At 43.0% G+C, this 12,474-nt stretch overlaps 1 protein-coding gene across 2 annotated transcripts in view; it reads right to left on the bottom strand.

Moving 5' to 3' along the window:
• Window positions 1-12,315, bottom strand: part of LOC117496457 — a 92,241-nt gene extending 79,926 nt beyond the window's left edge. The window contains exons 1-5 of one of the 2 annotated variants that reach the window (XM_034148132.1): window positions 12,033-12,315; window positions 11,345-11,380; window positions 10,457-10,501; window positions 6,365-6,451; window positions 5,066-5,107 (exon numbers count right to left, since the gene is read on the bottom strand). In XM_034148132.1, the coding sequence (XP_034004023.1) occupies window positions 5,066-5,107; window positions 6,365-6,441 (119 nt within the window). In that variant the 5' untranslated portion in view covers window positions 6,442-6,451; window positions 10,457-10,501; window positions 11,345-11,380; window positions 12,033-12,315. Of the gene's footprint in view, window positions 1-5,065; window positions 5,108-6,364; window positions 6,460-10,456; window positions 10,502-11,344; window positions 11,381-12,032 lie in introns of those variants that run through there. The other variant, XM_034148133.1, reaches the window with a different exon arrangement.
• Window positions 12,316-12,474: the final 159 nt, after the last annotated feature.

Below are 12,474 nucleotides of genomic sequence, written 5' to 3'. Positions count from 1 at the left end.
CTCGCTTTTTGTTTCTAGACCTTTTTACCTTTTTTGTAGTCTGCATTTGAGTCCTGCCCTTTCCACGCTACCTAACACTTATTGACTAAAAGATGGTTTTACAAATGTCCTCCCATAGCAAAACATGTTTGACAAAGGAGGTCAGTTGGACTAGTGTTTCTCAAATGGGGGTGTGTGTACCCATCGGAGTACTTTGGAGTGCTGTGGAGGGGCTGAGAGATTAATGAAGAAGTTACATTACATGTTTCTTTTGTTATTTATGATTTTTAAACTCATCAAAACCTTAAAAACATATTTCTTTTAAAGTGGACCTATCATGCTATATTTGAATAATATAGTGTAGGACCATACCTATATAAGGCATATTTATACTTTTTTTTTTTCTCAAAATACCAAACAGATCATGCATTTTAGCCATGCCTCATTTTGCTCAATTTGAAAATGTTTTGCTCTGTTTGTGCAAGGGCAGATAAGGGCAGAACAGCACCATCTACAGGCCTGGCATATGTACTACAGCATCTCCAGCGCTTTCGAACGGCAATGCCGTGGTTGTCTCCTCCTGATTGGTGGAGTTGGCCCAATAGCCGTAGCGCCACCGTCCTGACGTCAGGACAGTGTTCAAATCTGGATCAGTTTTTATCAGATCCGTTGCAGCCCCTTTTTTAGAGATTTGGGTATGGAGGAAAATAGAGAGGGTTGTGTTTTCTGACACTTGGTGAGTTCCCTGGAACACCGGGGACACATATTCATGTAGAAAAGACCTACAAAAGTGCATTTTGCATGATAGGTCCCCTTAAAGTAATTAAACGAGGAGGAGGAGGAGGAGGAGGAAGTGAAAACCTGGTCTAAATGTGTCTGATCTCCATCATCTATAGAAAATGGCTGACCTACCTTTAAGGTAAATCATGCCGTTTGAAAGACAGAGGTAGATGGACACGGCTAACAACATTTCTAACGTGCACAAGCATGATCTAGATGATTGACATATTCCCCCTGCTGTTCAGAGGGACACTCAATAAAGCAGGGGTCTCAAACTCAAGGCCCGGGGGCCAAATCCGGCCCCGCAAGTGCTTGCAAAGAATATAATACGTTTATTATACGGTTACATGCCGATTTACAGAAGCAGGTTGCCCATAAACTACATGTCCCACAATGCATCATGATTTGTGACATGCGCACTGAAGAGACTTGCAATTATTTGCCCTGGACTTCTGCTTTCAGACGTAGTTGATTACTAAGTTATTATCCTATCCGATAATAATCCAATTCAGAGGCAATAATGTAATATAATACATTATTTTATATATATTATATATTTATATAGTTACAACTGGCCCTTTGAGTGCAACCTTTATGCTACCTGGGCAGCGAGTGGGGAAACTGTACTGTCAACATTACGTGACTGTGTGGGTGAGAGTGATAAACCGCGCTATGCGGGTACAGGGACATTATGGCCGGCGTAGCAGGGTTAGGAAACAATTAATGCCAAGTGTAAAATCTCCGCTTGATGTTTTTCACTGTTTGGGTGAAAACATCATGGCGGAGCGCGCGTTCCCACGGGAATGCGCCGCGGCGCGTTCAAGGACCTCAGTAGAGAGTCGGACCTTTCCGTGTCGACCCCCCATGGGCAGAGTTTCCCTTCATGGGAAGGTTTGCGGCGGAACGGGTCGCCAGAGAATACCATAGCTTTATTGCTGGGGCCCCACAGTTGGTTGCACATCCCCTAACACAGTGTTATGGGGAATAGAAACGCAGCTGCGTGTTAACGGAGTGGATGGACAGGACGCTGAGACTGGGTTATTCACTCCAGTTTTGCAGCATCCCTCCTCCGTTCACAGGCATAAAAGAGGCGAAACTATCATCCCGAAGGGAGATAGGTTTTCTCTCAGCAGAGGTTCAGGCCTTGGTGCAAAAACAGGCAGTATCTGCTGTGCGCACACAAGACAGAGAGGGGGGGCATTATTCCCTGTACTTCCTAGTGCCCAAAAAGACAGGCGAATTCAGGCCCATTCTGAATCTCCACATTGCACGCAGACCTTTCCAGATCTTAACTATAAAACAGTTACAGGGACTGGTGCAGCCAGGCGATTGGTTTACAACCATCGACCTGAAGGACGCTCACTTTCATGTCGGGATTGCTCCAGGACACAGAAAGTATTTGCGTTTTGCCTTCCAGGGGGTGGCCTACGAGTACAATAGGCTGCCGTTCGGCTACTCTCTGTCCCCGCGCACGTTCAGCAAGTGTGTGGCCGTAGCGCTCCAGCCGCTGCACAGCCGGGGCATGAAAGTTTTATTTTATCTGGACGACCTCATAGTCCAGGTCCAGGGAACGGGCAATGTGTTATACAGCCCAATTGATCCTACACCTAACCAAGTTGGGTTTTGCGATCAATTGGAAAAAGAGCGCCCCAATACCTCACCAACAGGCGTTGTATTTGGGAGTGGTGCTCGATGCAGGCAGGCTACGCGCCACCCTGTCAGAGAGCAGACAGGCATCCTTGCTGCAGGCAGTTTGCAGACTGCGACAGGGTGACAGCAACAGTGACAGCTTTGACTGTCATGCAGACCTTGGGTCTCATGGCGGCGGCTCACGTTGTGGTCCCGCTTGGGTTATTGCATATGCGCCGCCTGCAGAGGTGGTTCTCCAGCCTTCGTTTAGATCTCAAGAGACACAAACGGCGTCTGGTGACCCTCCCCCCCTCAGTGGGGGGCAACCTCCGGTTCTGGGGGTCCACAGTGTTCACAGATGCATCCGGAACGGCATGGGGAGAAACCTGCCTGGGGAAAGCTATAGGGGGGCGCTGGTCTCTAACAGAGACACGGCACAGCAGTTGGTCCTCCAGCATTTCAAACCCTTAATCCAGGGAAAACATGTAATGGTCAGGAGCGACAACGGCACCACAGTGGCATATATCAACAAGCAGGGCGGAGTCCGCTCCGCCGCTTTGTTGACCATAGCGGAGAAATTGTGGTTATGGGCTGCAGAGGTGGTGTTATCTCTGAGAACCCTCCACATTCTAATGTCGAGGGGCGGACCCCTGCCAGGAGAGTGGGCGCTTCACCCGGAGGTGGTGAAGCGGATCTGGGCCCGGTTCGGGACGGCAGAGGTGGATCTGTTCGCCAGCCGGCGCAACACCCACTGCGCACTGTGGTGCTCCATGGCTCTGAGCGATTTGCACATAAGCCATGGCCAAAGAAGCTGCTTTACGCCTTTCCACCGTTGCGTCTCATTCTCCCACTCCTGGGGAGAGTGAGGCGAGAACGTCTGTCAATCATCCTGGTAGCGCCGGATCGCGTGAGGGCGCCGTGGTACTCAGAGATGACACAGATGAAGGTGGGCCAGCCCTGGGCGCTCCCCCAAGTTTGGGGCGCGATCTCTCAGGAGGCAGGTGCAATCGGGGCGTTACCCACTCTGGACCAACCTCTCCAGGCTTGGCTCCTGAGAGGGACAGGCTGAGACAGGGTGGATTGTCTGATAGTGTTATTCAGTCTATCCAGGCAGCTAGAGCGGGATCCACCACAGCCTGTTACAGGCCAAAGTGGCTGGGATTCCAGCGATGGTGTGAGGAGCGGGGAATAGAGCCCCTATCTTGTGAATTGGGTTCTATTTTGTCGTACTTACAGTTGTTGGTGGACAGAGGGCTTGCTCATTCCACAGTGAAAGTGTATGCAGCAGCCATCTCGTCCTGCCATGAGGGATTTAGCGGCAGGTCAGCTTTTTCTCAGCCGCTAATGTCGCGTTTTTGGCGGGGGGTCAGGAGGCTGCGCCCAGTGGTGCGCACCTCCGCCCCGCAGTGGGACCTGCCGCTGGTGCTCGAGGCTCTGGTCACAGGACCATTTGAGCCTCTGGAGCTCTCCTCCCTGAAAGCACTGTCGTGGAAGACAGCATTGCTACTTGCCTTAACATCAGCCAAAAGGGTGTCTGAGTTGACCGCTTTATCGGTGCACCCGAGTTGTTTAATGACCAGGGGTGACCAGAGCGGGGCGACACTCAGACCGAACCCCTCCTTTGTGCCCAAGAGCCTAAGGAGTGCGTTCAGGTCGAGGGCTATTCAGTTGGGGGGTTTTAATCTTCCCCCCCATAGTGGGGCGAGGGAGGCTAAATTACACCTCCTCTGCCCGGTGCGTGCGCTGGCATGTTATGTGGAGCGCACGGCTGCCCTTAGACTCACAGAACAGCTGTTTGTGTGATTCGGGGGTGGGGTAACGGGAAAAGCTCTGTCCAAGAAACGCCTGGCAGGCTGGCTCTGCGAGTGCATTGCACATGCCTACGGACGGGCGGGGAGAGCCTTCCCCACGGGGGTCCGTGCACACTCTACACGAGCCATGGCTGTGTCAACAGCCTTATTTAACGGCGTGAGTGTGGAGGACATATGCACGGCGGCATCTTGGTCAACGCCAGGCCCCTTCATAAAGTTTTATCTCTTGGACATGTCTGGCTCCTTTTCATCGTCTGTGCTTGCTGGGGCAACACAGGACTGGTGAGGAGGGAGGGGGGGGCTGTGGGTCAGTGGGCATCTGACCCCCTCCCCGGACGTAATGCGCTTACGTTTCCCTGGGCCCCCGGCCCCGGGGGACATGACGCGCACATGGGCCAATAGGGGCTGGAGGACTTTTTTTCCCCTGCTTTAAGGCAGGAGGGGGGAGTCCTCCACGTTATAGCACACCTCTGCGGGGTAAGCGCGTCAGGGTGTGCTCGGTCAGCCGAAGCCTCTTTTCTCTCCACGGTTACGACCGAGGGAGAGGTGAGTGAGGCGCAGCGGCTGCTAACCAGAAAGCCGGTCAGAAACAGTGAGATGGAGCAGTAAAAAAGTCTCAGTGAAGGAATGCTTGCATGAATAGGATCGACGGGAGTACCCAGAGTCCAGTAGAGGGCTCATCTGTGTTTATATAACAAGGGTTACCATACGTAACCCTTGTTATATTCCATTTCCTAATTCTTGTTTTTCTAAAGACCAAATCTTCATTTTGAAAGTCAAAATTGAATGTAAAAGTATTCCTGTTTAATAATGTAGAAAAACAACTCATTCAGGTTTCCCTGATAACAATCAGGAGAAGTAAATACCTGGAGATGTTAGGATCAGGTTCAAGGGATGAGAGGCGGTGCCTATAAAAGGAGAAGAAATAAAGACAGAAGTTATTTTATTCCTACAGTTCTTCTTCTTTCTTGTGGTATTTCTTAATTAAACATCAATGAAAACGTGTTATTATCCCAGTGTGTTGACTTCACTCTGCTTTCATCAGCATGTCCAATCTGCCCACTGATAACACATAGAAACCAGATACATGTGTTTGATGCAGCTTAGTATATATATTCAACCTTTTCTCTATATGTGTTTTAAACAAGTTTAAATAAAAGGCTGGAGTGTTTCTTACATTATAATATATGATATAATTACATTTTAATTTTATTCATTTCTTATTTCATAGTTTCTCATTATTATTATTTATTTTTTTATCGCTGATCTTATTTTTGATTGTATTAATCTGTGTGAATCTGTGCTATCCTGTTTTTCACTCTCACCCTGTTGCTGTTTGAACTACTGAATTTCCCCACGGGGATTAATAAAGGCAAACTATTGTAAAGGTAAAAGTATGAGCATAAAACATATTTACATTATTATGACTATTTAATATATAAAGACTATATGTTATTGAATTACAATTAAGATAATAAGATTAGATATACTTTATTTGATCTAAAATATTGATGTTTTTTCGTTATAGCAGCTTGTGAAAACCATAACAAATAAGTGATTAAATGCTACAGTATTCAGCAAACACAACTGCAGAGCTGCAACATTGCAAACAGACTAAGTTCTACAACACCAAGTTGTCTTTGTGTATTTGTGAATGAAGCGCCATCTCATGTATAAATCCTGTAATTGAACAAATGGGGAAATTTGGCAACGCCCTCTAGCAATTTGGCAACGCCCCCAGCCACTGGGATCCGCTGGGTTTTTGGTTGGAATCCGCCCAGTGGAGTCCTATCTGGAGTGCTACATCTGTACATTCATAACTTCAGCCGGAGGGAGGGGGAGCGGCGCTGAGGAACAGCAGGGTGCGAGTGAGAGCTGTCATCTTCCCTTTACAAGCTTCAAACATGTATTTCTTGTGTGATTTTGGAAATAAAAGATTCATATTCTGAAAGCCAAGACTTTGTTTGTTTAAAATCAAACAAAACACCCGAACACCCGAACCGAATTTACATTTAAATAAATAACAAGGACTAGGCAAATAGATATAAATCAACAATGCAGGAAAAGTAAAGTAGTAATTAGTGTTAAATGATATAGTTTTACTCTCAAGACAATTCAGCTCAAAAGGTTCTGTTGACCTACTCGACATATACATTGACTCTTACCGTCTGAAAGCCATATATTCTTCCTTTAACTTCAACATCCTGATCTCACGTCTCTTTGCAGGAGGATCTTCACTCATCTTCTGAATCCTGCAGAGATGGAGCGTTGACAGACAGGTGGAAGGTTCAGGAGCTTACTGACTAAGGCCCCGGCTCCACGGGAACGCATACGGCAAAACGCATAGGAGTAACGCAAACGCAAACGCCAAAAAGCTTCCGCCCACACGCAATATACACCGGATTGTGTCAAGCTACACGAGACAGCTCCGCTGGAAAAGCTGCAGTACATATGCCGAGCCTGTACGTGGAGCTGTAACTTCCTCCACAAAAGCAGCAACTTCCTCCACAAAAGCAGCGAAGAAGAATGGTTGTCATGGCTGCACTTCTGTTTATTCTCCGCGGTGGGGGCTGAGGGAACCGGGCAGAGTTTTTCGCCGGTCAGCGTGTGTTAAAGTTTAAATCTTCCGGACAAAATTATAAAAGTGCCGGTCAAAGGTCTTCTTTGTTATTTATTGAGCTTTAAAACAAATGAATAACGACGATATAATGATATATAATCATAAAATACACGGAGCCTGTCTCTTTTTCCTCTCTTCTGACAGCGTCAGTGTCTGTCTCATGCAGCAGCTGATCCTGTAATGAGTGACCCGACAGTAAAAATAAACATATTTATAACTAGTTTAGGTAGTTTGAGAGGTAATTAAAATAGCTAAGGGTGATGATCTGACTTGAAGTGTGTGTTTTGCTCCCGCTGCATCACAGCGGGAGGAGCTGCGTGTCTCCGTCCTGTCAGATTAGACTTCACTCGCGTTTATGTCCATATCGAGATAAAGATAAATAATCTGAATTCAGTGTGCAGTGTACTTTTGCGGGGGTGAGCAGCAGAGGCGGGGAGAGGCGGGGCTATTGCGTCATCATTATCAGAAACGGATGACCGTATAGGCTACCACACGGCCCCGTTGGACCCCCCAGAGCGCTCCGTTCCCAGATCTATCCACCTTTGGACCCGTTGTCGTTTGCAGGGTCCGTTTCTACCGTTCCGTTACGGCGTCGTCGAGCTTAGAGGGCTATACGCATGAGAAATATGCGGATTCAACCCGTTCTCGTTCCCGTGGAGCCTAGGCCTAAAAGATGGTGTTACAAATGTCCTCCCATAGCAAAACATGTTTGACAAAGGAGGTCAGCTGGACTAGTGTTTCTCAAATGGGGGTGTGTGTACCCATCGGTGCACTTTGGAGTACTGTGGAGGGGCTGAGAGATTAAAGAAGAAGTTACATTACATGTTTCTTTGTTATTTATGATTTTTAAACTCATCAAAACCTTAAAAACGTATTTATTTTAAGTAATTAAACTAGGAGGAGGAGGATGAGGAGGAGGAGGAGGAGGAGGAGGAGGACGAGGATGAAGAGGAGGACGAGGACGAGGAGGAGAAGGATTTGATGGCTGCATCGTTACCAAACCTGTGAAGTTTTGGGGCATTTGGAGCATTTTCACTGAATTTATGAGAAAACCGTGTTTCATGGTGAGCATTGTGTTGCCATGGCAACGGCATTTGAAGAAATCTGAAAACTGTCCCGTAGATGTCTTCACGGCTGGACTGTTAGCACACATGTGAAGTTTGAGCACTTTTTGAACATTTTCATAGGAGTTATACATTACATTAGGAGGTTACATTACTCTCTCACTTCTCTTGATCGCCCTCTCTCTTCTCTTGAACGGCATATGATGATGAAAGCACATAATTGACGTAGAGCTGTTGAGGGCAGGACCATTAACCTTTATCTGAAGTCTGCTGCTCTGAGCATGTCAGTTGGAGTGATGACATCATCGTGTTCCATGACACAGGTGTTTATAGTTGAGCTAACGAGGTGTGCAGAGACCAAAGGTTTGCATTGTTCTGAATGAGAGATAAACCTCTTACATGTGAACGTTTTGTCGAAGAACTGTAACAGATATCTGTGAAATTTCAAAACGTGAAGCATGTCAAGGAAGTTGAGTATCTGAAGTGTAATTTTTGTGTACTTTCGGGTTAATAATGTGGCCTTTTTGGCAGTTTAACTAAAGGTGTGCGGCTGCTGCCGTAAGGAAATATCAGCCTGAAATTACAATGGGCTTTAATGGAGGCATGTTGAAAGTTTTTGTGACTTCATGCCCTCAAGAGGCATTTTGTTTAATTATTTTGCTTAATTATTTGTCATTTTTCAAGCTACGAGATGTTTTCCTACGTTTGTCATGAAAAATGATGTCTCAGGAATGTAGGGTTTGGGAATTGTGGCAGTTTTAAAAAAGAATATGAAGGCACATTTCAAGATTTCCTACCCTCTAGCTGTGACATCACGCACTCTAGTTAATGTTAAAACCTGAAGAAAACCTCTTTACCAAGGTCTGAACAATGTTTAATATCTCTAAAAGTAAGAATCAGATTTAAAAGTTGTATTACACGAATAATGTCAGAAAGATGTGTAACATTTTAAAGTTGGAATGAGGTTTCTGAGTGAAAGTATGAATGAACAGTTAGCAGTTGAAGTCGCATGAAGATTTGTTGAAATCTGAAGAATTTCTCCATTGACTTCAATGGTTAAAAATGGGATGTATCTCTGGAATTATGAAAGTTATGAATGATAAAAGTAATAGCCATCGATTCCCGACCGAGCTGAACGTTTTGATGTTTGAACGGAGTTTCTGCGATGTTGAATGCGGGAGAAGAAGAGGGCCAAAATAAGCGGGCGGAATAATACACTTTTTGTCCGTAGCATAACATATAGTTGAAATGCTGTTAACAGCATTCCAACTAAATTACTTGTTATATTCCATTTCCTAATTCTTGTTTTTTTAACCTGTTAAGCCCTGAGCCTGTTTTTCAGGTCTCAGGCTCGAAAATGACATTCCCAGAACAAATGACCATATCTTCCCTTCTAAAAGGGTTAAATTAATAATCTTTTTTCTCAAAGTAATGATAAACCTGTGAGTTGGATGTAGAAGAGTCAGAATCAATATAGATGTTTTTTATTTTAAAGAAAATTCAGATTTTACATAGTAAAAAACTGTAAATTATAGTGTCCGTCCAAAAATAATTGTTTACTTATAGTGAAAACCACCCTTGGATGATGGGTTAGTAGACTAAAAGCTTTAGGAATCCAAAGTACAACATATAATAAGTACCCTGTATCAAGATTGATGCAAAAACAAGTGACATTTGACCTTTTTAGAGAGATTTAGCAAAAAGAAACCACTTCTGGGGTCATTTGGGTGGATTTTCCATATCTCTGGCCCCCCTTGCTCGATTTTGATGGTTGACACCTCTTTCTGACCGTTAGAGCCAATAGAATCACACACGTGAAGAGAAGAGGTGGGGGCTTCGCGCATGTAATTTTGCATCAGAGTGGACCTATCTCTAGCTTTGACATCTGGAAACGGAAAAGCAGTTTTAATGCTTATGGATTATCAGAAATCATTTAAAAGGGACACAGACACATTGGATTAACCTATGGATTAACTTCAGCAGCGTTTTTATCGTTTTAATGCCATTGAAGACCACTTTGGAGAGACTACAGAGCCAAGGTAAAATGTTAGCATTTTTAGCTACCTAGCGTCACCTGTTTTGATGTCCGTTTTTGCTTATAACGTCGCAAATACGTATAATTCAGTGGCAATGTCGGTGTCAATCGATTCTGTGTCACCTCACGATGTGAAACGATGTGTTGGATGTGGTGAAAAGATAAATAATAAGGTTTTGTGAGTGATTTTCGGTGCAGTAAGGTGTTAGCATTTTTCGCTCGTTGCTAATTTAGAGGCTCAGTGTTAGCATTGTGGGTTTTATTTTGAAAAAAAAATAAAAATGATCAGTTAGATGAGTTTCTTCCCGTTACATGGATATAAAACATTCATAGTTTTATTAAATGAACATGCCCTCAGACACTGTTTCCTGCAAGATGTTGCGGCAGTGCCCCGGTACCGGGGTCTCTCGGGCTTAACAGGTTAAAGACCAGATCTTCTTTTTGAAAGTCAAAATTGAATGTAAAAGTATTCCTGTTTAATAATGTAGAAAAACCACTCATTCAGGTTTCCCTGATAACAATCAGGAGAAGTGAATACCTGCAGAAGATGTGAGTTCCAGGTTCATGGGGCCAGAAGTCCCCCCTATAAAAGGAGAATAAATAAAGACAGAAGTTATTTTATTCCTACAGTTCTTCTTCTTTCTTGTGGTATTTCTTAATGAAACATCAATGAAAACGTGTTATTATCCCAGTGTGTTGACTTCACTCTGCTTTCATCAGCATGTCCAATCTGCCCACTGATAACACATAGAAACCAGATACATGTGTTTGATGTAGCTTATAATGTATATATTCAACCTTTACTCTGTATGTACTTTCACTATGGGCAGAGATGTATCTCATAATTATGATCAAGCAGAGATTTGAGATCCACAAGCGCGTTTTTGGTCGACAAATACAAAATGGATTCACAAATGCCTGATCAAACGTTGTCAATGTTAAAGAGATATTCACAAATTCCTTTTGTTTATTTGTGAAAATATTTTTGCGTATTTGCAGATCCGTTTTGCATTTGCACATTTATTAGTGAGTTTGCAAATCTTTAAAATGCATTTGTGGTGTTTTACATTTACAAATCACATATGTTCACACAGATTATTGTGAGACTAATTTAAGCCCATAATTCACCTGTTAAAATTCAGAGTTTAACTCTTATATATACATAATCTTCTATTACTGGTTTTTAATTGTGAACATTCTTTATTTATTTGATCAATAAATAAAACTAGACTTGGATTATTTAAAGAGGGAATTACAAATTGATTAATAAAATTACTCGTTATTTTCCATTTTCCTAATTCTTGTTTTTTTGAAGACCAAATCTTCATTTTGAAAGTCAAAATTGAATGTAAAAGTATTCCTGTTTAATAAAGTAGAAAAACAACTCATTCAGGTTTCCCTGATAACAATCAGAAGAAGTGAATACCTGGAGGAGAAAGGATCATGGTGAAAGTGGTGGTGCCTGTAAAAGGAGAAGAAATAATGACAGAAGTTATTTTATTCCTACAGTTCTTCTTCTTTCTTGTGGTATTTCTTAATTAAACATCAATGAAAACGTGTTATTATCCCAGTGTGTTGACTTCACTCTGCTTTCATCAGCATGTCCAATCTGCCCACTGATAACACATAGAAACCAGATACATGTGTTTGATGAAGCTTAGTATATATATTCAACCTTTACTCTATATATGTACTTTCACTATGGGCAGAGATGTGTCTCATAATTATGTACAAGCAGAGATTTGAGATCCACAAGCGCGTTTTTGGTCAACAAATACAAAATGGATTCACAAATGCCTGATCAAACGTTGTCAATGTTAAAGAGATATTCACAAACATTCTTTATTTATTTGATCAATAAATCAATGAAACAGCACCAAAATATACAGATTAAAATCCAGCCTTTGAATGTAAACTGGACTTGGATTATTTAAAGAGGGAATTACAAATTGATTAATAAATTACTTGTTATATTCCATTTCCTAATTCTTGTTTTTTTAAAGACCAAATCTTCATTTTGAAAGTCAAAATTGAATGTAAAAGTATTCCTGTTTAATAAAGTAGAAAAACAACTCATTCAGGTTTCCCTGATAACAATCAGAAGAAGTGAATACCTGCTGGAGAAAGGATCAGGTTCATGGGGCCAGAAGTCCTCCCTATAAAAGGAGAAGAAATAAAGACAGAAGTTATTTTATTCCTACAGTTCTTCTTCTTTCTTGTGGTATTTCTTAATGAAACATCAATGAAAACGTGTTATTATCCCAGTGTGTTGACTTCACTCTGCTTTCATCAGCATGTCCAATCTGCCCACTGATAACACATAGAAACCAGATACATGTGTTTGATGTAGCTTAGTATATATATTCAACCTTTACTCTGTATATGTAAATTCACTATGGGCAGAGATGTGTCTCATAATTATGTACAAGCAGAGATTTGAGATCCACAAGCGCGTTTTTGGTCAACAAATACAAAATGGATTCACAAATGCCTGATCAAACGTTGTCAATGTTAAAGAGATATTCACAAACATTCTTTATTTATTTGATCAATAAA

The sequence above is a fragment of the Trematomus bernacchii genome, unplaced genomic scaffold, assembly GCF_902827165.1.
Source record: "Trematomus bernacchii unplaced genomic scaffold, fTreBer1.1, whole genome shotgun sequence".
Taxonomy (NCBI): Eukaryota; Metazoa; Chordata; class Actinopteri; order Perciformes; family Nototheniidae; genus Trematomus; species Trematomus bernacchii.
The sequence above is the reverse complement of the archived record's forward strand: the minus strand, read 5'-3'. Positions and strand labels throughout refer to the sequence as shown.